The 25,929-nt window shown below is 35.3% G+C and overlaps 1 protein-coding gene across 1 annotated transcript in view; it reads left to right on the top strand.

Moving 5' to 3' along the window:
- Nucleotides 1-25,929, top strand: part of LOC145690531 (sodium-dependent proline transporter-like) — a 527,499-nt gene that overhangs the window by 418,449 nt on the left and 83,121 nt on the right. Inside the window, exons 4-5 of the mRNA XM_081765492.1 lie at nucleotides 13,581-13,712; nucleotides 22,127-22,299. Coding sequence (XP_081621618.1) covers nucleotides 13,581-13,712; nucleotides 22,127-22,299 — 305 coding nt within the window. The remainder of the gene's footprint in view (nucleotides 1-13,580; nucleotides 13,713-22,126; nucleotides 22,300-25,929) is intronic.

The raw sequence follows: 25,929 nt of genomic DNA, 5'->3' as shown, positions 1-25,929 counted from the left end.
GGGCTTTGCTAACTTTCGGGGGGATTTGCCTGAAAATGTGAAAATTCTGCAAGATATTTCATATACTTTACTATAGTAAGTAAGATTTCGGGGGGAGGGCTTAAGCCCGGAAGCTCCCCTAAATACGCCACTGTATATATGCAACACGTGCATTTGCGTGGAACGGCAAGATTGGATGGTCCGGCAAAATCTGTCATAAGTATATTATTTAAATTAAATATTTCTTGTTTAAAACAGACTTCATGATGATGGCAGTTACATTTACTAAGCTGACCTATTAGAATACTACATTCATAAATTATGTTTAGGTTGCATTAGTTTAAGGCCACATGGACAATCCTAAAGCAAATGGTCGAATAAATCCGAGCACAAATTGCTTGATTGTTGTCAAATGCAAGAATTCAATTCTCGAATAGTAGTGAATATCTGTTCCATTTATTAAGTTATCACAGTTTTGATATGAAAGTAGTCTTGTTTTTGTCAGAAGCAAGTTCCTTATCGTTGAAGATAGAAACATTTTTTTTTAAAATGTTAGAAGATGTAGAAGAAAAATCAAGAAATAAAGATAAAAGAGCTAGTTGCACTGGAATTGCAAACTGATACATTGAGATTGAAGCTCGATAGTGAATTCTATAAAAAGGATTACCATCTTTCCTCTGCAGGTGTGTTTGCTTTATCTTTCACTATCATAATAGATTAACATTTAAAGAAAAAAACAGACACAACGGAATTGCATTTTTAGTAAATATTTAAGCCTTTCTGAGTGCGACTGCACTTACCCTCACCTTTGTTGTTCATGCTGGAGTAACATACTTAAAATCACGACTTCTAAGATTTGTTCTTTCTGGAAAAAGGGGGAGGCGGCAAATTATGCCATTGCACGAGGCAACAAATTGACTAGGACCTGAATATAGGATGACTCAATTTGAAGTAATGCAGGGTGTTTCAAAATTAATATTAGGGTTTTGAAACTTCGTAGTATCTATTACAATTAACTTACAATTATAAATATTATATCAAATGAAAGAGCAACTCAAACAATTTTGTACGCACGCATGTACATGCATTGTTTCTTCTGTCTGCAGTTAGAAAGAGCAAGTAGCAAAGATGGAGACTAGAGAGCAGAAAGCGTTTTGTGTTTTAATAAAGACTGAACCTGTACAGTGCAACCGTCTGTGTGAAGAATATTAAGGAGACGCTTGCAACTACGTCTTTATTGTTTGCAGTTGCTACAGGTCTAAAGCCTACAGACTACGGTTTACGTGCCAATTTTGCAAGTGAAATATTCCTGCATAACAATGAAGATTTTCTGGATCGTGTCGTCTTCAGTGATAAATCGACTTTTCACCTAAGAGCTAATGTGAACACTCATAATGTTTGCATCTGACCGTCAGCAAATCCTCAGGAGATGGTACAATTGAGACGAAACTCCCCTAAATTGTGTGTATTTTGTGCCATGTGGCGAAAAGTTTATGGGCCTTTCTCGCCTATCGACCAGAGTGTGCCGTGTGACGAATGAATCTCACATTGAACACTTGTAGCAAAAACTGTTTGAGGTGCTCTTTTACTTGATGCATTGCTTATAATTGTACGTAAAATGTTATAAGTACTACGAAGACTTAAAACCCCAAAATTTATTTTGAAACACCCTACATTTCTCACCAACAGTGCTGGAACTAAGATGTAAAAAGGAGAGAAAATTTTCCTTATAAAGTTATTGTTTACAACGATATTATTGTTAGTCGAGACTATAACTACAACAACAACACTAGTTAGTAGTCAAAAAAATGTAATCAAATGTATACTCGGTGGCCCAAATGGCCAAAGTGGGACACATAGGTGTGTCACTTGTTTAATCCGCTCCAGTGTGGACACTAAGATATCGGGATATTATTCTTGCAAAATGTGGTTGGACTATAGTTTAACATATTAATTTCTTTTCTTCTGGTGTCGAATTTCCTTCTCAAATTTCACCCCAGTCAAAAATTCGAGAATTTTCTAATTTCGAATTTTCTTTACTTTTTCCCCCCTGTAGCTTCCTTCGTTGTAGAAAGACATCCTTAAGACTTGCCAGGTAGATACCTCGGATGGATACCTAACTGTTGACATCAAATGGGCGGGCCTGCGCGCAGTGTTGCCAATTAGGGAAATTAAAATTCTCCTATATTTGGGCAAAAAATTAGGAATTTTTGTTTATAAATTCGTACCTATACGTCCGAGTGCAAGTCAACTTACGCCAATCGAACATTTGTTCTCACTTAACAAACGAAAGTACAGATCGTTACAATGGGGTAATTAGAGGGCTCACGTAAAATTCGTATTTAGGTTCTAGCCCTTGATTTTTCTAGTTTTCCCTTACTTTTCTGTTTACCGTAATATATTTTTGGTAATTAGAAGCTTTGTTCCTTAAATATCGTCATAATACTTGTAGGATATATTAGTGGAGTACCAATGTTTAATTTAAGATAGTTTGCGTCTGTTTGGTAGCAGTGTTGCCAGCTACTGAATATTTTAATTTCAGATTTTAGGGGAAAATTTTGGAAAAATTATATGTTTTGTTTCTATTATTTCCCTCTTGTTGGCTATATCGGAACAAACGTACCAGTATCTGGAAGTCTCATCTTTGCTCTACACAACCCACTATAAAAAGTTTCAATAGGATAATTAGGGGAAGTACAGTTGAGGTTTACAGTGGACCTTGTTCTCTAATTGGAAAGATAACTGTGATTTTTTAAAGGTAGAATGAGATATTTTTATTGACATGCTTACTTTATTAGATATCGTCACAATATTTGTAGGATATATTAGAGGGATACCAAAGCTTATTTTAAGATAGTTTGTGTGTGTCTGATAGTAGTGTTGCGAGCTACGAAAAATTTTAATTCCAGATTTTAGGGGCAAATTTTGGAAAAAATTCTCGTTTTTATTCCTATTATTTCCTTCTTGTTGGCTACATTCGAACAAATGTACCAGTGTCTAACAGCCTCATCCTTAGCCTACACAGCGCACCATAAAAAGTTTTACTAGAATAATTAGGGGAAGTACAGTTGAGGTTTATAATAAACCATGTTCTGGAAATGGTAAGAAAATGGTGAATTTCTGAGGTAGAATGAGATTTTTTTTTAAATTTCATGCTTACTTTGTTCTATATCGCCATGATACTAGTAGGATATATTCTTGGAGCACTACGGTTTATTTTCAGATAGTTTTCGTCTATCTGATGGCAGCGTTTCCAGCCAAAACAATTAATTCCCGCAATTAGGTGAAAAATTCGGAAAATTTCTTTTTCCCCCTCTATTATTACCCTCTTACTGGCTACATTGAAACAAACGTACCACTACCTGAAAGCTTCCTCTTTGCCCTACAGAACGCACCATAAAAAGTTTCAATAGGATAATTAGAGAAGCTGTACCCCGGCATATTTGATTTTTGCTTCTGAGGCGTAAAAAGTGTCAAAATTTCATGTGTATGACAGAATTTTTTCTTTCCCTCTTTGAATGGAAGCCAACGACTTCAGGATTTCACTGTACCTTGTCAACATACCAAAGATGTTTTTTGGTGACTTGAACCCATATAGGAGCAGTGGTGCTAGAAAAAAAATTTTTTGAATTTCGTTTAGGGATTTTTTTGTAAATTTTCACCGCTACATTTCCCTCAATAATTTCCCACCCGTTGGAAACACTGCAATATAACTTACACCAAAAGTAGCCACATCCATTTTCTTAAAAACAAGGCCTTAACCATATCAATCGAATGAATAGTTTTTGAGCAATAAGTCACTAACTGGAAATGTAGGAAAACGCCAAAAATGACCTGGGGTCGAAAGGAATAATCACACAATTTTGCTCGTATAGGTACAAAGAAACAAACAAGTTGTAAGTTACGAGGGCTTCGACTCAAGTTCTATTGATTATTTCAATAATCTGCAACATAAATCAATAAATAATAGTTGCCAGAAAAAAAAACAGACTTTTGAAAAAAAACATGAAAAAGAACGATGTTTTTTATTGAAAAAAAACTTCACAGAAAAAAAAACCGTTTTTTTACAACACTACTTATGATACAGTTCCCTCTCATCCAATGTCCCAACCAGTTCTTCTTGCTCTTAATAATATCTAAAATTGTTCTGTTTTTCTCCATTATCTCTCATTCGTTTTCCGTTAGACCCAGCTAATTCGTTCCATTCTTCTCTACACCCACATTTTGAAACCTGCAGGTCGTTTTTAATCATTTTTGCGTAATGTCCATGTTTCTGACCCATACAGTACAATACTTCACACGAAGCATTTTATAACTCTTTTTCTCAACTCTTTATTCAAGGCCCCACAAAATAGTATTTTCTTCCTCCTAAAGCCTTCTTTCACCATTTCTATCCTTGCTTTTATTTCACGTTCACATTTCATATCACTACTAATACTACCCAGGTGTCGAAAACTAGTCACCTATTCTATTTTCCCCTCCTACTTCTATATTTGACACCGATCCCTTCGTTCCTATCACCATGGTTTTTGTCTTTCTAACATGTATTTTCATCACATATTTTTCACAGCCCTTCCTCAAGTTTTCTATCATTTTATCGATTTTCTCTTCAGCTCCTGCAACAAATGCCATATCATGTGCAAACCGTACACACCTAATCATTCTACCTCGTACTGACATGCCGTCTTCATTTTGTAGACTTTTTTCATTATCTCTTCTAGATAGATATTAAATAATGTAGGTGAGAGACAGCATCCCCGTCGAACTCCCCTTCCCATTGCGATTTCCTCTGTCATTTCCTTCCCTATTCTAACACTTACGTGTTGGTTCATATATAAGTTTCTTATAAGTCTTCGATCTTTCAATTCCAACCCAACATTCTTTAAAACTTCCAACAATTCTCAATTCAAGCGGTCAAAGGCCTTTTCCAGATCAATATATACCACATACATCTCTTTTGCTTTTTCTATAAACCTTTCACCAATCACCCTTATTAGTCCAATTAAATCTCTTGTACACTTACTCTACCTGAATCCTAACTGTTCCTCCTCAACTTTTTCATTTGTTCTTCCATATAACCTTCTGTTCAGAATTCGAAGCAAAATTTTTGCTGCATGAGATATGAGACTAATGGTTCTATAATCCTCACATCTCTTTGGGTTCGATTTCTTAGCCATCGTTAACATGATGATCTTCAAGAAGACTTTTGGCCAGTCTCGTGTTTCATGTATTTCACTGTAGAGTCGGAACAATTCTTTCTTACCCTTTTCTCCAATACTCTTAATGAATTCGATTGGTATATTATCTATCCCGGTTGCATTTCCATTCGTAATCTCGGATATAGCTTTCTCAAACCCAACCCGAAGAATACAAAACCCTTTATCATCTTCGCCTACTTCATTTCCTACTTCAGCATCTAGGCTACACAGTCTATCCCTACTCTTATGTAAGTTCTCAACAACCTTCTGTATTTTTTCCATCTTTCTAATACTTCACTTCTCTCGCTGACTACGTTTCCATTCTTATTTTCTACTGCCATCATAATGTTCCCTTGTTTTCTCCGCAGTTCCATAGATTTCACCTCCTTGTACATTTCCTCATATTTCCCTACTTTTTCTAATTCTTCTACGTTCTCGCATTTTTTTTCTTTCTTTTGTAGAACTCTTCCCTTGCTCTATCTGTCTCCCTTCGAAACTCGTTAAACTTCCTGTACATCTTTCAGCCTTCTTCCGTATTAACCCGTTTCCACGTCCTTCTTTTCCCTCACTTTTTGCAACATCTGTTCTGTAACACATGGTTTCTTAGCAATTTTGTATTCGCGGTAACCTATTACTTCTTCTGCAACCTGCTGTTTGCAAAGTTTAATATGATCCCACCGTCTATTACTACCTGCTTCTATCCTTTCCTCGTTTGAGTATTTTTCTTCGAATTTCTCAAAGAAAAGATTTCTTAGTTCTCCGTTTTTCAACTTTTAAGTATTCAACAGCTTGTTGCCTACTTTTATTCTGCCTATATTTTTCGGCTGAATATCTACTTCTGCCAGCACAAGGTTATGATCAGAGAAAATATCAGCCCCGGGAAGGGTCTTTGCTTTCTTCAAGCTATTCCGATACCTCTCCTGAATCATAACATAGTCTATCTGATATCTTCCACCGTCTATTAGGAATTTCCATGTATACCTTCTTCTTTGGTGCTGACTGAACCACGTGTTTCCAATTACTAGTGAATTCATTACCTAAGTAAAACATTTTATATCCTTTGCTGTTCAACACTCCATTATTTTCCCATCTAACTTCACAAATTCCTACCAAATCTAGATTATTTTGTCTCATTTCCTCTTTAAGATTTTCTAATTTTCCTCCCTGTAACATGGTGCGTACGTCCCATGTCCCTATCCTAAACCTTCTGTTTTTGCATGTTTTTTCTTTCCCTATCTATCTTCCCCACACTGTTACTTTCTCGTCCAATAGTCCTTCTCAAGCCAGCAGGGGCGGATCCAGGGGAAGCGATCGGGACGATCGCCCCCCCCAGAAAAGGAAACTTTCTTATTTTATATATATAAATAAAACCCATCCCAAAGTTTGGAGCCCTTAAAAGTAGCAGTATGACAACCCATCGCCCCCCAGGTCCTGGATCCGCCCCTGCAAGCCATTCCCCTCCAGGAGATGTGAATGAGGGGATATTTTACCTCTGGAAATATATTGTGATCTGTGGAAGAATATTATACATATGTTCTCTTTCTGCTATCAGCAATCTAGGGGAAAATAGACGTTGTTTCCCGTTTCCTTCCACCCCGCAGTATCCCAGCCATTAAAGTCACTCTGACCATGCCTGGAACTAATGTCCAAGTGACCGTACCGACAACTTAGCTACTGGAGAACTGCTGCCTTCTCCCAGAACACTCTTCGTCTGGCTACTCCATTTAGACCAATTCGGAAGGAGTGGCCCTTCTGGTAGTGAACTATCGCCAATATACCTCTAAATTTCACAATTTCACTATAGCACGCAATCTTCCCCAACCGACACATAAGCGTCTTCGGAAAGGCGATGTCTAAAGGGGAGAGAAAGTATACTCTAAATTTTTTTTTAAAAAAAGAAAGAAAAATAAGAATAATCAAAAGCCATGAATCTATGTTGAAGTTACGAGTGAACATGCTCACAATTAAGTTAGTTGATTACGATATGACCACCATTAGACGATGAGGAGTGTCATATTCTAGATCTGAAGACTATCGTAGATCTTAATGAAATTTATATGAAACCATTGCAAAACTCGAATATACTCTTTAAAACAAACAGTAAATCAATAAAATTAGTGCACTTAATAAATGTCGAAGTTATGTATGATCATTCGCACAATTATGATATTAACACTGCCAGTCGTTGATGGGTTTCATCATTTAGTTTCGAAGACTCTTGTTAGATCCTTAGGTAATTTTTGTGGAACCACCAGAAAACTATTCTCTTTCAAACAAAATAATAACAGTAATAATCAAATTGATGTCGGATATATGGAAAGAATTAGAACATATGAATAATATGAGTCACATTTCATTTCTACGCTAGTGGATTTGTGCAAAGAGTTGATAACTTTACTTTGGCGTTTCTGACTCTTTAGATGTTGACATTACTGTTCAGATAGTATTATCGGACGATCATGGGGAGATTTCATAAAGATATAGCTTTCATAAAGAAAAGGTATGAAAAGAAATTGATTTCTATTAGCAGAGTATTATGGACTATAATTCAGGGCAAGAAGAACATTTAGTACAAAAGGAGGAAATAAGACATCTGTTCAAATTTTGTTTATTCTTTATAAAGATTCTTTTAGAATATCTACTAATACTGAATACATTTGTTCGTTAATTTCTTAATTTAAATGGGGAATAGGTAAGTGGGGAAGATAGGAAGGGATCCCTTTTAAGCTCCCACCATTCGAGCGGGATCTTACTTCAAGATAAAACTTTATTACTCCACATGATATGATACGAACGAAACATGAAATAATTTTAGTACATTAAAAAAAAACAATCTATTAAACGAAAATAAAACGAAAATGTAATCTGGACTCATTCAGTAAAATTTCTACTATTAGACCTCAAAAATTATTTATTTATTAAACTTTTAAGTTCTGTCAAATATAATCCTCTCAATTCAACTTGCGAAGCGTGGAATGGGCCCACTATACAATTTTCAAAAGAACTGGAAATATAAAATGTTGCTACTGCTCTATTAACTGAAAAAAATGTATTTACCTAAGATAAATCATAAATATAATCTGGACAAATTTTGTGTAATACTTGGCGAATCCGTTACTGTGATTTATGAAAAGTTAGAAAGAGTTCCTGGAAAACATTCTTATCCAAGTCACAAATGTTGAGATAACTCAAGTCCTTTCTAGAAGGCCGAGGACAAGTGGAAGACGAACTTGTGAGAGAAGATCTTGAACCCCAAAAACGGATGGTAATGTGGAAAGAGTGACGTCTCTTCTGAGGTCAGATCGTCGATTTACAGCAAGAATGATCAATGTAGTGAGTTAAGTTTCGAGGTGTAGCGTCCATCAAATTTTAATACAGAGTTTGAACTAGAGGAAAGGATTGTATATGTATGACCAAGCATTGCACGCACTTGGATGCTGCAACATGACAACGCGCCGTGTCACGGGCAGTCTCCATCAATGAATTTTTGGCTGAAAAAGCATTCATGAGTTCCTCAGTCAACCTATACGCCGGATCTTAGTGCCTGTGAATTCTTTTTATTCCCAGTCTCAAAAACCACTTGAAAGGGTACCATTCGGTACTTTGGATAGTACCCAGTAGAGTTTAATTGACGAGCTGAATGGTATTCCAGCAGAAGCCATTCAGCATTGTTATGAAGAATGGAAACAACGCCTCCATCGCTGTGTAGTTGCCCAAAGGGAATATTTTGAAGAAGATAACTTTCACTTGTAAAAGTAATAAAATTCATCGTTAACAGCAAAGTAGTCTCATTATTTTTCTAAGACATTTGGTATGTCTAATCTTTGGACAATATTCCCGTTAAGCGTTAATAATATTGTGAAAATTTGATGAAACAGGACTGATTGTTATTATGTTTCAAAATGCCTTAAAAGTGAAGTTGTGTTTGTTTGACAGTGAATATTAGTTTGAAAGCGATTTTAGGCTTACTTACCTAGTGGATCTAGGTGGAGCCACTAAGCCAGTAGAACAGGCGAGGATGACCAGTTCGTTTCTTATGGATCGAGAAGATACATGGGAAACTGGTTAAGTTAGTAATTAGGTTACAACGTATGCAAGAACTATGCGTGGATAGCGTATACGAAAACTATACTTACCTCTGGTACGAGAATCTCTGTTTCCATCGCAAGGTATGTGAATTTATGGTGGACAGCGTTGTTTCTTTAATTTATTCGAGGCATTCCGTTTTTTTCCAAATTACCATTTCACCATTATTTCACAATCATTCAGTGACATATCATCCGTTCCCTTTAATCTAAAGAATATAGTCGTGCAAGAATATAGTCGTTTCAAGAATTATGAATTGTGGCTTCATTACACAGATGATTAGTTTCACACATCAATTCAATTCCTCCTTTTGTTTTGAGTTTAACGCTCTGAAGCTATATGAGACGGAAACCTACAATTTAACGTGAGATCCAAACTATATAAGCTCCCAGCAGGAATCAAAGACGAGTATGTTAACCATTTTGCCACGAAGGAACTCTCAATTCCTCTGATAACCCGTACACTGAAAAAATAAAAAAACAGAAAAGAAAAACTGAATAGAAAGATATCATCTGCTTAGCTTAAATGCCAAGAAAGCTGTCCAAAAAATGGGAAAATGGACTATTGCCTTCATTCACTTCCATACATGGGTACCTTTCTAAAAATATTTTGTAAACAGTATAGTATAAATGTATAAACTTCATAGTTCTTGTTTTGGTTGCCAACATAGAAATATGAATTGTGCATAAAATGTTGGAACTTCAAGTTTCTCTCCTGGAAAATTTCAATTTTGGACTTAGGCTGCTTGATATCCAAGCGGACTACATTTTACTTTGGTAATAATGTTGTCTGTGGTTGCTTTTAAATGTTTTATATTCAATGCGTGGTGATAAAGGTTGATTAAAGCATTTGGAAATTGGAATTTTTAATATATAACCCCATAGGTAAAATGTGTAGAGTCAGTTGTGTGTCTGGCAATGTGATTGGATGACTAGTCCAGTTTTCGTTGGCGCTATATTGGCTAAATAATAGTGATTTCATAATGAACAATCAATTATTTTTCTATATAGGCATGTCCATATAATCATTCAGATTTTCAATTGATGGAAATTGTTTAAGTTAATAATGCATCACAATTCCATTGTCTCATCTTCAATTCCACTGTCTTCTTATTCACTGTCCTCGTCAAGTCCAGCGTAGTGTATTACTGTCATAGTGCATGAATTGCTGTGATGACAAGCCAAATTGATAGTGGTTTGTCAGTTTGTCATATCTGCTATTATTCTCCGCTAGAAGACTTTTTTTTTTTTTTTTTTTTTTTGCATCTTCCGGAATTCACAATCTCATCAACAGGGTTTCAAGATGAAGGGATACTATAGAAGAAAACACAATTAAGTGTTCTTTATAAACAGAGTGATAAGATTTGGTAAGAACTTTTACCTATCAAAGATATAGGGTCTAACAACAATGGAACCGTTGATGCCAGATTGACCAGAAAATGCCTCGAAGATAAATGCAATTTACATTCCTGACTACAGTTAATTGATTATACGAGGAGGGAAAAGTTGGAGTTGTATGTAACATTAGTAAACATTTAATAGTCCTATCCAGAAGTCACTAACTTGTTACAATCAAAGATGGCCATACTAGTAAAGAAAGTAGTCACTTGTTTGTTTATATTTCTCTCAACTCAAGTATTACTCTTCCACCAATTGACTTTATTTATAAAACCAACAAACTAGGAAACGCAGCAATACAGATAATAAATAGCAAAAATGAATAGCAAGGTAACGACTGACAAAACGCGAATTATTACCCAGAGATGGATTAACACATTCTTGTGCTCTAAGCTCTACTTGCTGAACTCCCTTTAAAAAATAAGGAATTTCAAATATTTTTTCTACTTATCGAATTTGAAGGTGCTGTTGCCCGTTCTGTTTTAGTACATAAGAAAAAATATTGTTGATTAAAATTTCTAAGTTATAATGACCTTGTCGTCGGTAATGAATTCAGCACTCAATTGCGGCTACACAAAGTATTACTGTTCAATAGTGTTTATACAGCAGGATCAGTCGGAAAAGGAAAAACATATCTTTAATGTAGAAACGCTCACTTGGAAAATTTCTATTAGTATTACAATAAGTTAATATATTCTATAATATATAAGGAGAGAGAAAGGGAGTCAGATATTCCTTTCCGAAGCTGTGTTTTGATCCATGCTCCAGATCCTCAACGTAGGTATTAAACTGGGTTTGCTATTATCTATTCACATGCCAGTATCATTAATTTGTCTATTATTACTGCTTTAAATACTTAATCATCTTCAGCAACTTCTGTAGCCTACATTAAATCACACTATTATAATGATTGTATTAATATTGCACAACGAGTGAATACTGTGCCTAGGACAACGAGTGAAGTTGCGCTTGAATGAGGGAAAAACCAATATTGTGAAGATTGGAAGAGGGGTCAAACAAGGATGTAGTATGTCACCCAAATTATTCAACATTTACAGTGAATGTTTAATGAGGAAGCATTAATGGGAATTTGGGGTTTCAAGATTGGAGGGCAGATCATAAGCAAGATCAGGTATGCAGATGATACGGTTATTATAGCTAGAACCGAAGGACTACAGGAGATGATCAGGAACGGATTAAGGGTGGAGCCAATGGAGCCCAGGCTCCAGGGCCCCCAGGCTCAGTGGGCCCCCAAAAATATCTCTCTTTAATACTAAAATATAGCAACTAACTTATTATATTATAGGCTTCAGACCCATGCTATTTTTTCCGCTCGCTACGCTCGCGGTGTCACTATAGTTAAGTCTTCTTCCATCAGCGTCTTCACGATACTTATTTTGTGAGGTTGACCATTTGCCTTGTGTTTGGCATTTGTGTGTTACACTGCAGTATATGAGCATTTAACTGTTAATAATGAATGTAATTAAACTAATTATTGTAAACTTGGAGCACATTAAAATATTACAGCATAATTCTCGGTGTTTCAATAAGCCTATTAGGCTGTGGAAGGCAGCCAAGAAAATTTATGCGCTGGAATTATTCGTAACATAGGACCCCCTTGAAATAGTTGGCTCCAGGGCCCCAAAAGTCTCCATCCGCTCATGGAGATGATTGACAAAATAGTTGACACTGCGAAAATGGAATGGAAATCAATATTGAAAAATCATGAGAATATCCCGTAAAAAAGCGCTCTTAGAGTGAGAGTAGAACAAAGAGAACTTGAAGACGTCGATAATTTCAAGTATCTGGGAAGTATTTTGACGAGAGACGCTTACTGCACGAAAGAGATTAGGTCAAAAATAGCCATAGCCAAAGAAGCATTCAACAAGAAAAGATTACTCTTAACTAGCAGGCTCAATATTTGACTTAGGAAGAAGTTAGTCAAATGCTATATATGAAGCATTGGACTGTATGGTTCAGACTTGGACATTACTGAAGTTAGAGAAGAAATATTTGGAAACTTTCGAGATGTGGTGTTGGAGGAAAATGGAGAAGATAAAATGGACAGAGAGAGCAACAAACGAAGATGTTTTAAAACGGAGAGGAGAGAAGAGAACACTTCTAGCCACTTCTAGCCAGCATCCTTCGTAGGAAGGCCAATTGGATGGAACATAACTTAAAAGAAATTGTCTTCTTCATACCCCCTTAGAAGGAAAAACGTAGGGAAAGCGAGGAATAGGAAGAAGAAGAACATAATTGATTGATGATTTGAAAAATAGAAAATTAACAGGAAGTTAAAAGAGGAAGCTAAAGATCGAGAAACGTGGAAGAGACATTTCCAGGACCAGATCTAAAATTGAAATAAAAAATCCTCATTAGTCCCAGGACCTGCCGAAAGGCAATAATAATAATAATAATAATAATAATAATAATAATAATAATAATAATAATAATAATAATAATAATAATAATAATAATAATAATAATAATGCACACAGTTGAAATTTATAAATAATTTGGATGTTTTAATAGTTCATCCAAAACGAACGATCTACCTTAATAACGATAAACTACATTTAATATAACTGACAAGTTGTGAGTGTGTGTGATTGCCCTAAGGATTTTCTGTCCACTTGCTCACAATTTTAACTAATAACTACAAACTTGTTGAACACCCAACAAATAGAAAAAAAACAATAGAAGGATATTTTGTTTATAAATTAATAATAAACTACATAAATTTCTATGTTCTCTCGTTTTCATTAAGTTTAGACAATAGGCTGATTTATTATATTTTAGGTGATATATTGACTTAAATCCATAGTTTACTCCGTTTAGAAACTTTCTGGCTGTTTAATATTGTCTCAATCTGTGCTATCCAAGAAATCAGTAGTAAATATTTTTTCTTTCTTTCTTTCAGGAGCGTTTCTGATACCCTACCTCATAATGCTTGCATTGGCTGGAAAGCCAATGTATTTTCTAGAATTGGCAATTGGCCAGTTTGGAGGAGTTGGTCCAATTGCCCTATGGAATTGTTGTCCAATATCCAAAGGTGAGATATGTTTTTGTAACTCCCAAATGTTTACTGCCATGACGTACCATTATTAATTTTGTGTGGTCTGAGAATAACAACGAACAGTTTGAAGTGTCTAACAAATGAAAATTAATTATTTTTGAGATCGATATTTTCTTTTTCATTCCTGTGTTAATAGAAGCGAAATTTTCCATAGATCCTAAACAAGTAGAAAAAAATATTCTATGAACATTACTAAATGCATACTTCTATATTTCACAAGAGAGGAAAAGAAAGATGTGGACAATGTCGTTGAAAACTAAATCATTTTTTTTTTATTATAAATTGGATTATAAAATCATCCACTTATATAAGCAGGTTGCTAGACGAAGACTTTATTAACTAATAACTCTATTGATGGATAGCTTTGAAAGTGAAAATTACAATAGTTTAATTACTTTTGCATTTAAAATGTCCATATATTTAATCAATTACTTAATCAATCAACTTTTGTCAACTTGAATCATTCATACAAGAAATCTATGTTACACATTCCTTAGATGAATGAATGAAAGAAATCTATGATAACATGCTCGTAACAACTTATTTGCTTTATGTTTTAAACATTCAAATAAATGATTACAATAAACAAAGTTGGTAGCTATTTTATTTCTCATCTTAAATTGTTTTATTTTTTTTATTTCATTCGTAGTTTACATCTAAGTATTTTGTTTATTAATTTAAGTACTGTATTTCTGCCCATGGCGTTAATAATTTAATTTATTGCTTTTCATACGTAACTGAAGCTCAAAGAAACAGTACAGGGCCAAAAGTAGGTATACACCCCTGCATTGATCTAGTATAACATTCTAGTTTATAGGTTTATTTGCTCCGGCTGTTCCGAGCTTAAGACATAAGTAAAAACACATTAAGAACAAATAATAAAGAAACTAACTTTACTTGATGGATAACAATAAGAAATTGTATAAATGCAATGAGCTGATCAGTACTGTACTGTATACCTATTTTTGGATCACCCTGTATAATGAAGAATATAGATAAAGGTCGACACAGCAGGTAACTGTGCAAACGTTTTACCTGTTTTGTTTGTTTGATACATATACCTAGTAATGAGATGTGTCTCGTTGCTTTGTGTGGTTTCAAAAGGATTATAGACCCACAAAGTTCAGATTTCTAAACTAAAATGTTCTAATTAAATTAACATAAGCCGCAACATACAAAAGCAGTTATGTACTTAAATCGATATCTGAAAGGCTCCAGACTCGACAGCTGATATCTATCATTGTGAATATATATATATATATATATATATATATATATATATATATATATATATATATATATATTCATATTTTTGTTTCAATCATGTCAGCAAATTTTACGTAGACTTTTACTGACGAATTTAATGCTACCTTTTTCTCTTTTGTAGCCATTTCATCTTTGAGTCCCTATTCAATTCTGATTTTTCTAACGTGTAATGAACTATCATAATTTAATTTTTCTAAAGAATCAGAATGGCATTATTCGTATTCTGTAGTATCCATTTGGAAAAAAAAAAGTGACATTTAGAATTTATTTGCTGATCAATTTATCATTGCACAAATAGTACCAGTTTAGGTCTTTAATATTTTTCTGACCAGAGTATGTACTTCTTTATTAAAAATTAAAATATTTCGTAACAGTTTCCATAACGTAACGTTATCTTCCTCAGACATTAATATGTATGTTCATATTAATATAGGTAATAAAGACTTCATAATCTGGTCAGAAAAATAATAATTATTTAAATAATAATTCCAGAGTCAACATGGAGGAAGTTACAAGTAGTACCAGATTTTTAAAACATTCTCAAACTACGTACTATTTCATTTGAATTAACGTTTAATGTAACTTTGAATACGTACATGAAATCTTCTGCACCAACAAATTTTCATTTTTTCATAAAAATATTGAAATTAATATTTTTTTTAAAAAAATTAACTTTTACTTTTAAAACAATTACCGTGAAACTGCGACAGACTTCCAAGTTATGAGAATCTAATATTGAAACCGAAATCCTGCCACCTTCGGTTTCAATGAAGAAATAAGGATATAGCGGGGACGCTGAATGCAATATTAGTGGAAACTAGTCTATATGTTAATATTGTTCAAAGTTTGAAATAATTTTATATATATAATAAATAGTTATGTTTTAGAAGTACATACGATTTTACTTTTTATATGAAGTTACAAGCAATGGGCGTTATTTCTTATAATGTAACTTATTAAACACAGACATACTGCATGTTGTACAGTACCTAAGCTATACCAATTGCTTTCGAAAATAATAATTCGCCTAGCACTGACTTAGTTAAAAACTTTTTATTCAAAGTTTCCAATATTAGGAAGAAACAAAGGAAAACATGAGTGATCCACAGTTTTGCACCTATTTTTGGTGCTCTGCAGATTTGCCATTGGTAAAGTTGCATGATTCCTTTCAATTATATAATGTACTGTAGTTCTTGACATTCCACATTTCAATGTGGGCACCAGTATTGGTAGCACACGGTTGTGGACGGAGTAGGCATTCGTAGAGGACCGTTGCAGCATGTCGATTGGTACAGAAGCGTTATCGGACGTCGACCAGATGTTGAGTGGTCACCGGAAAGCCCAGATTTAACCCAAAGTATTTCTTCCCCATGCCAGAAGACCACGTGATTTGAACATTTTGGAAATATCGATTAGGAAGGAGTATGTGTCCGTGCCAAGTGATATGTTGCGGCAGTCTGTCGTCACCAACGTTGGATCCACTTTACAAGGTTGCAACAGTGTGTTGCGGATGCTGGTGTATACGTTGAAGTATGAAATAGCAAGAATCATGGTGCGTTGTATACTTCAAGGCAACCATGTGGCTTCATTAATGACAGATCTATAGTATGCAGACCAGAGTTCAATTCCTGGCGGGAACTCATGTGATTCAGATCGCGTGTTAAGCTGTAAGTCCACGTCCCACATACCCTCGATGCTGAAAGGGACGCTAAACCCCAATCCAATCCAATTCCATTGAGGACTCTGAATAAACATAAAAAGGCATTGCTCACTATAATTTACTATTTTCGCTTTATGGAAATCTTATATTAAAACCGGAAATGACATACGTAGAATTTCGGTATTAGGGGAGAAATAAGGGAGACCTTATAACCATATCTATCTCTTGTCGCTTTGTCAACATACAGGCTGATGGAGAAACAGTGGCATTCTACCAAAAGACTTCCATACTTATGGATAACATAGTTTGGAAGTCTAAAAATAGAATTTATGAATATTAAAATGTTATTCATAAATACTTAGGAACTATATTCATCATTAACAAAGATGTTAGTTTCGTCAATTTTATGTTAGGCTTTGACTTTACATATAGGGATGCACGCGAGACGAGACGAGACGAGAAATGGAAAAGTCTCGTCTTGTCTCACAGTCTCAAATGTTGGTCTCGTCTCGCAACTGTGAAGTCTCGTCTCGCGTTCGCATAAAATTTTGAGTCTCATCTCGCATCTCGCGCGAGACTTTCTCGCATGGTCTCGCAGTCTCGCATATATTCTGGGTCAAAATTTTGTAATGTGTTATTCTATGGCTGTTAATGAATGATGATGTGATATTCTGTCCGAAGGCAGGTATTTGACCTAAAAGTCCCTTGGCAAGGTGAATCCATGGTGGTTTGCCATTGCTTTCCATGGGATGAATGTTCAGAACATCCTAAGGAACCTAGAGTTCAACATGGTATCCGAACTTGTGTCCCCTCCGCTCCAAATTAAAAGAAATGTTGTGTTGGAATTTGATTGCTGGACCATTAATTTCCGTCAAATTAATAGCATAATTTACAGCGAAACCAGCATAAATCGTTGCTGAATCCAACATTGTTTTCCAGCTTAGAGGTCTCCAGCAATATTTGGCAATTTGGCTCTTCTAAAATATCATCGCCACTATCAACATTTACACGTTTTGGTCGTTTCCTTGAAGGGTGATTTTTCATTATAAAGATGTTATTATACCACCAAAAGCCTTGTAGACAACAAAAGAACTCCTCACAACACAATACGACCCAATTCTTTGGGTTCGTTCGCGCTTGTAGCAATGTTGCATTATCGCATTTTATCAACTTTCGCTTTCAACTTATATAGTGTTGCCAGATATAGAAAATAAAATTACTGACAGATATGAGGCAATTCCTTTCCCACCAAACCTACAGGGCCATCCTACCAAAGCAGTGTTTGAATTAAACTTCCGAACTAGATGGGATGTTTTTGATAAATATATAGAAAGAAAATACTTATTCCATGTAAAAATATCATGTTATTTCTGCGAGCCGGGCCATGGATGAACTTTGACGAGAGGGGATTTCCCCGCCATTCCCCAACATTAATCGCTAGTAGTAATGTGAAAAGACAGAAACAACAGAAATATCACATTTCGCAGCAATAGGGAGTCTTATTCGCTTTTCAGACCAAAAATAGAAGTTCATGTATTCGTGCGCGCCCGCATGTATATGTTTGGGTCGCAAAATAAAGTCCTAAATCGATGCTGTAATAAATTTCCAAATTTACAAAGCTTTTCTTTTTTAATGATGTTTAGAAACTAAAGAAGGTTTTAATTCTGAAAATCAACCTTGAATAATAATAAATCTCATAAAATGTCTATTGCTCCAATCATTTTTTTGTTCTGGAGGCATTAGCGCTCAACTTAGAAAACTCAATAAATGTAAAATCACTAAATATACAATTAAATGTAATTCATAAATGTTGCGAGACTGCGAGAAGTCTCACGAGACTTCTCTTGCGAGACTTAACCGAGTCTCGTCTAGCGTCTCGCCTCGCATGGTTTAGTCTCGTCTCGCGTGTAGCATAAAATTTTCACTCTCGTCTCGTGTCTCGTCTCGCAAATGCAAGACGAGACGCGAGACGAGACGAGACGTCTCGCGTCTCGCGTGCATCCCTATTTACATAGGTGCACATACAAGAAAAACATATGATTGTGAAGAATATCAATACGGCATCAGTGTTTAACAATCTGACCAAACTCTTGCATCTCATGAAATACCAAGATCGGGTCACATTAACAGGGGTATCCATCTCCCCAAGGTCCAATACGCATCTTTCAATTCCTTTGAAACGTCCCCCACAAAAATAATATATACTTTTACATTTTCTCAATGACTCTGGTCTCCAATAATACCTCATCCTTCAAGTTACGTCCTTAATCAGAATACTATCTTGTATATTTCATTTGTACAATTTTTGATACAAACTTTTAGTGAATAGTTGTCTTAAGTCTAAGTTCATATGCCTCTCAACTCTTTCGCTGACACCTTGATTTCAGTATCCCAATCCAATGTGCCACCTACACTTTCGCAACATATAGCCTTTTGCAACAAACTAGCTACATCTAACGAGAAACCGAGCACACTACAGAAAGTGACCAGACCAACACTGTGTGTTACCAGAGTATAAAAGCTCTGTACCTGCCTTTGGGCCGGAAGTTTTAGCCAGACCCGACCCAGCCCGTGAATTTATAATGTGAGGCCCGATCCGAGTCCGAAATATGTTTTAGCATTTAGGCCCGAGCTCGGCCTGAGCTCGTGTGATAATCAAATGAACCTGAAATAAGCCCGAATTACAGAAACGTAATCATTAACGTAAAATTGTATTTTTATTTACAGCAATTACAAGTTTAATTTTGCAGTTGTGCTTTAACAGTTTCCAGAAAAACGGCCCAATAAATATCGTTGTACAGAATATTTACAAAGTTAGGCCCGAGAAATATGGTTGTATATTTAAAAATTTACTGCCCGGCCCGAAGTGATATATGCTTTATAGACCCGAGTCCGGCCCGCGGGCCGGGGTGGGCTTGGGCTCGAGGGCTCGGACTGAGCCTGAGCAGACCTCTAATACCCGCATGCCATTTTACAGAGAATGTCTACAATGAGAACTACCTCTTGACGCCAAATGGTGTCAATGGAACACAGCAATAAGTATGAATGACGCCATATGGCGTCAAGTGGCAGCGAAATAGTTAATTTTTTAGTGACGCATTTTTGCGTCATGAGCCTCCTGGTGAGCACTTCTACATAATATGTAGAAACTATTATTCAAGAGCAGCTCATAAAAGTAACGCGAATGTTTGGTTTCTCATTAAATAATCTCTTTTAGATATTACGAATGAATGAATAACTTTTAAAAACTTGCTGTGCTTACATAAATCATTATTAGAAGAGTTGGATAAAAAGTACTGGCAATATTGTTATAATTCGTAATTGGCTTTATGCACAGAAGAACAGCTTTTACATTTCTTCAAAGTAATCGGTTACCATCTCTATCATCTTCTGCTATACGTGTGGAAGGTGTCGTAGCCTGTTAGAACGACAATCTTCGTAGATGTCCCACAGGGAGCACCCGGATGATGGCTTCTCTTGTGTCGTAGTGCTTCCTCTGAGGTGGTTCCTTCATTTTGACGAGGTCAAAATTACACAGACTTATATAAGATGAATATGGCTATCAGATGTTCCACTATCTTCCACTGCCACTGACGCAGGAGTTCTACTAAGTAGTAGCCGTGTGACACTTGTATTGTTCGAATGAGTCATCATCTTCTCCAGAATGCCCTTCTTGCAAGGCGTTGTTGCAAGAAGCTGCAACAGTAGATTGGAACTCGGACCTGTCTGTCCTTGAGATACAGCATAGCGCAGGATAACCCAATGGATATAGTAAGCCACAATGCACATCACTTCCATACCAACATCGTGTGCAGGACACACGTTCTCTGGGCAGGGAAACTAGGATGCGTCCATTCGTTGAATTGCCGCTTCAACCGTGGTTCATATGGTTGAACCCGTTTTTCTCCACAGTAGCAATCCTTCCAAGGAAGACGTTACCCATCCTCTGGTATCGGTTCATCAATTCCTGTGTAAGTGCATAGCGATGTTACTGTTGTACCATGGTAATTTGATACGATATCCAACGCACTGCATTTTTGAGGAACCCAAGAATGTCGTGCAGAATGTATAGCACTGTTTTGTAGCGCACACCTACCTCCGGTGTAGTCCATCGGCTATCCGCTTGCGGCAGGGAGACCGGGAGCTAAATTGTGTTGTCCGTTGGCAATCTTGAACGACATCCCTGCCTTCACAAAACACGTTAACCCATAGGCCCACCGTTCGATAGGGCAAGACTGCATCACCACACACACTTCACGAAGTCCTTTAAAGTACTGTTGTGTACTTAGCCCAGGTGCCATTTCAACCTTGATCCACGCACGTTGTTCGTCTTTCCCAAACATATTGTTTTGGTGCTTCCACTTTCGTTCTCTTCTTCAGGGCACTAATACTTTTTACTAAATAGCACATATTCGTTATCACTCGCCACAATTCCTTGTTTCACACTCCATTATCAGCTACAGAATCCTTGTAGTGCTGAGACAGCACTCTGGTGTGAGAAGTGTTGCCACTGTGGCGTGTATACTTCTTTTTATTCAACCTATGTACTAATAAATGGGAGAAACGTAAAATTTGCTCAACTTGTTAAAATTAGCAAAATTAGTTTGTCAAATTTGTTACAATTTACAAATTATATAAAATGTTAATACGAGGCCAAAATCGACTCAACATCGATAATACTTCATTTTCCAAAATGGTGTATGCATGTATACACGTTATTTTCAAAAAAAAAAAAAAAAAACTTCTGCACACGTGAATGAAGAATACATAGAATTTCAGTTTCTAATAGCTAATATACAAAACAAGTTGCAGTAATTCAACAGTAATTCAATGATAGAGCACTCACCTCTGATAAGTGTTGTCCCTGGTTCAATGCCAGCCCTTGCAAAGTGGATTTCGTGGTGGACGAATACCGTGTGCAAAGGCGGTTCTCCAGTTCTCACTTTCTTCGTTTCACCATTACCATCCATCTTATCATCACTGTCTAACTTAGCTTAGGTGCAAAAAAATATATATATAATTATATATATATATATATATATATATATATATATATATATATATATATATATATATATATATATATATATATATACAGTGGTGGATCCAGGATATGATGAAGGGAGGGGCTAAACCATAGTTCGCCGCTTTATCCAGTGTAAAGCAGAATTGAAGCCCATTTTATCCAGTGTATACCTGAGCGTCAAGTGGGGTCATATCCCCCCTTGGATCCGCGACTGTATATATGTAACTTCCGAGCGACTGGGTAATTTTGTTCCTCTCTTTGTATTCCGGGGGTTAAAGCATATAGAAAAGTTTCAGAAGGGCCAATGTCTCATTTCGGCCCCATCCTGAGGCTAGCATGCATAGAGTGAATAGGGTGTCTATTTATTGTTTCCATATTTTCTAATATATTATTATTTATTTTATGTCCATATCTTCTCAGTTCTTTTTCATCTTTCAGGGGTTGGATGTGCAATGGTGACAGTGTCGTTAATTGTATGTATTTACTATAATGTTATAATGTCGTACACCGTCTTCTACATGATTTCATCGTTTGCTGCTGAAGTACCTTGGAGTAAATGTGATCCAAGCTGGGCAGACATGGATACGTGTTACGTTAGGGGCTCTAGCTCTGTAAGTATTGACCAAATATGCAATTGTTAAACACAGGAAAATTAATTAATTCAATAATAATAATAATAATAATAATTATTATTATTATTATTATTATTATTATTATTATTATTATTATTATTATTATTATTATTATTATTATTATTATTATTATTATTATTATTATTATTATTATTATTATGAAACAGAATGGTCCAAAGTGTTTTCTTAGACTACTTTAAGTTAGGACTGGATTATGACTCTAGCACGTATGAATACTGGGAAACATAGTTTAAATTGGAATCACTGGCTGACAGGAGAAATTTATTTGATTCTGTATTTGTAGGAAAGATGCTTGACAAACGATGTATTTTGGACTATATTTTAAAAATGTGGATTTTAAAGTTCCAGTATACATACGATACAAGGATAAAAATTTTATTGCAACCACATGATAGAAAATATATTTTAATCTCTAGATTTTTAACAAACTATATCTTGAAATGTGACATTATTTTAGAATTTTTAACATATCTTAGTAGTTGTTTTTATCTCTATTTTTAATTTCTGAAGTCTGTGTTTTAGGAATTGACAAAAACTATATTGTCAGAGTTTATCTTATCAATTCATGTTAATAAGTTAATCATTATTTATCTCTTTTATTACATTATAGTGTTAAAATAATGTTGTAGAATATGACAAAGTACTGTGTTTTTGCTGCATTTCAGTTGTTCTCAGCACGTAAAATAAAGCATTATTATTATTATTATTATTATTATTATTAGTAGTAGTAGTAGTAGTAGTAGTAGTAGTAGTAGTAGTAGTAGTAGTAGTAGTAGTAGTAGTAGTAGTAGTAGTAGTAGTAGTAGTATATTAGGATCACACAGTGAGATTGTGTTACTAGTCCGGATAACTCTATTACGAATGCGAATTTTTAATCCTATATCTTGCAATAGATAGAGTGAATATCTGGGCCCAGTTTGTTAATGAAGCCAATCCTTTAGTATATTAACGGAGAACAGCTAAATTAACGATGTTATGTCTATTTCCTATACATATATTTCGCGTGATCCTCTAACCTGTCTTTACCAGAGTTTATTATTATTATTATCATTATTAGGATCACGCAAGTGAAACTTATAATATTATGATATTAATATGCCGTTATCCCATACAATAACTCTTGAACTGAAGCGAATTTTTTAAATTCTCTTTTCGCATAGATAGCTAAATCAATTATCTCGGCTGGGCTCGTTAATAGAGTCAATCCATTAATACCATAACGAATAACGGTGATTTACGTCCGTCCGTCAATTCACATGATAACTCTTGAACGACATTGAGTTTTGAATTCGTTTTGTTGCAATAGTTAGCTAGAATTATTATCTAGACCTACTTTGTTGATTGAGACAAAACTGTTGAAATTTTAACAGATAACGATGGTTTATGTCTGTTCATTAGTCCACATGATAACTCTTGGATGAAATTAAATTGTTGAATTCTGTTTCTTGCAAAGAGAGCTAGATCGTTTATCTCGACTGAGTTCGTCAATGGAATCAATCCGTTAACATCTTAACAGGTAACGGCGACTTAAACGATAGTTATCCATATCCCACTTTCTACTTTTGAAAGAAAGGTACTAGATGTTACATATCTCTCGTTAGAAGGCGGCAAACATCCTTCAACGGTTGACATCTATCTATCGGACGAAACTGAAACTTATAATGCTTGCTTCTTTTTACTGTCTACCTGACATTATTATTATTATTATTATTATTATTATTATTATTATTATTATTATTATTATTATTATTATTATTATTATTATTATTATAACTATTATAACTAACTAATTCTATAGAATATGGAACCCGGAGGTTCAATGCCGCGTTCACAAAAGCTCTCCACTGACTTCTATCCTTAGCCAATTGGATCCAGTTTCTACTTTATATTACCATCTCTGCGAGATCCATCTAAATATTCTCCTCCCATCTGCGCCTAGGTCTTCCTAATGGTCGTTTTCCGATTGGTTTGCTAGTCAAGAGTTTGAAAGCCTTTCTACTTACTTCTATCCTAGCTACATGACCTACCCACCTAAGTCTCCTAGACTTGATGATCCTAACAATGTTTTGTAAACCGTATAAATTATGTAGTTCCTCGTTATGAAGTTTCCGCCATTCCCCATTCCCGTTCGTCTTAGATTCGAATATTCGTCTCAGGATCTTGTTCTCAAATACTTTCAGTCTATGTTCTTCCCTCAGACTAAGCGACCATGTTTCCCAACCATATAGAACAACAGGCATGATTATCGTTTTATATATTTTAAGCTTCAGATTCCTCGACAGAATTCGCGACGACAAGATATTTTGAATTGAATAATAACACGAATTCCCTGGTTTTAGTCGACATTTAATTTCTTCGTGAATATGATATTCGTCTGTTAATATTGATCCTAGATATTTGAAAGTATCGACTTTATCAAAAGTATTATTTAATATTTTAACGCATCCATAATTTGCCGTATTACGGTCCCGACGCACTTCCATGTATTTAGCTTTCTCTGCATTTGCTTCTAAGCCCATGTCCCTGCAAGCGTTTAATAAGACCTCTACATTTCTTTCTATTGTTTTACTGACATTCCCTATTAAATTTACATCATCAGCATATGCCATAACCTGGTGAATACCGTTCAACTCTAGGCCCTGGTTGTTATCTTTGATTTTCCTTATAGCGTATTCCAGAACAAAGTTGAACAGTAATAGCGACAAAGCATCTTGTTTCAGGCCATTTTCGACGTGAAAGCTCGTGGACAAAAATTTTCCTACCCGGACTTTACTTTGGGATTCATTTAAACATATCTTAATTAATCTAATTAGCTTTCTTGGTATTCCAAGTTCTGTAAGAACATTATATAATGTTTCTCTCCTAGCCGAGTCGTAAGCCTTTCTAAAATCAATAAATAGTTGATGTACCGGGGTATTGTATTCTTACTTCTTTTCGAGTATTTGTCGAATGGTAAATATTTGGTCGATAGTTGATCGATTCGGCACTGATAATCTCCAATAATTACATTTGCGTATGGCGTCAATCTTGCAAATAGAATATTTGAAAGAATTTTATAGGATGTTGGCAGAAGAGAAATGCCTCGATAATTATTACAGTCAGTTTTGTCGCCTTTCTTGTGAATTGGAAAAATGATTGATTCTTTCCACTCTTGTGGCAATTCTTCCTTGTTCCAGATAAGGAGAATGAGTTTGTGTATCTTGTTCCACAATTTTTCGCCTCCAGCTATAATTAACTCAGCCAGAATTTCGTCTACACTCGGAGATTTGTGTTTCTTTAATTTCTTTATAAGGTTTCTACTTCTATTCGGTTGGGTTCTGGAATATACGGTTCTGCGGTGTGTATCTCCTTAGTTTTTGGTTGCGTGTTAAGCAAATCGTCAAAGAAATCTTTCCATCTATTTAAGATGCTATCCATATCAGTGAGAACTGTTCCATCAGCTTTCTTTAATACATAAGCACGAGGCTGATAGCCATTCTTAAATTCGTTGATCCCTTGATACATGTCCCGAATGTTTTATTTTTACTATTCTCTTCAAGTTTCTTAATTTTACCTTTCGAAAAATCTTTCTACGTTTCTTTGTTCTAA

The sequence above is a fragment of the Thermobia domestica genome, chromosome 7 (assembly GCF_964235325.1).
Source record: "Thermobia domestica chromosome 7, izTheDome1.hap1.1, whole genome shotgun sequence".
Lineage (NCBI taxonomy): Eukaryota > Metazoa > Arthropoda > Insecta > Zygentoma > Lepismatidae > Thermobia > Thermobia domestica.
The sequence above is the reverse complement of the archived record's forward strand: the minus strand, read 5'-3'. Positions and strand labels throughout refer to the sequence as shown.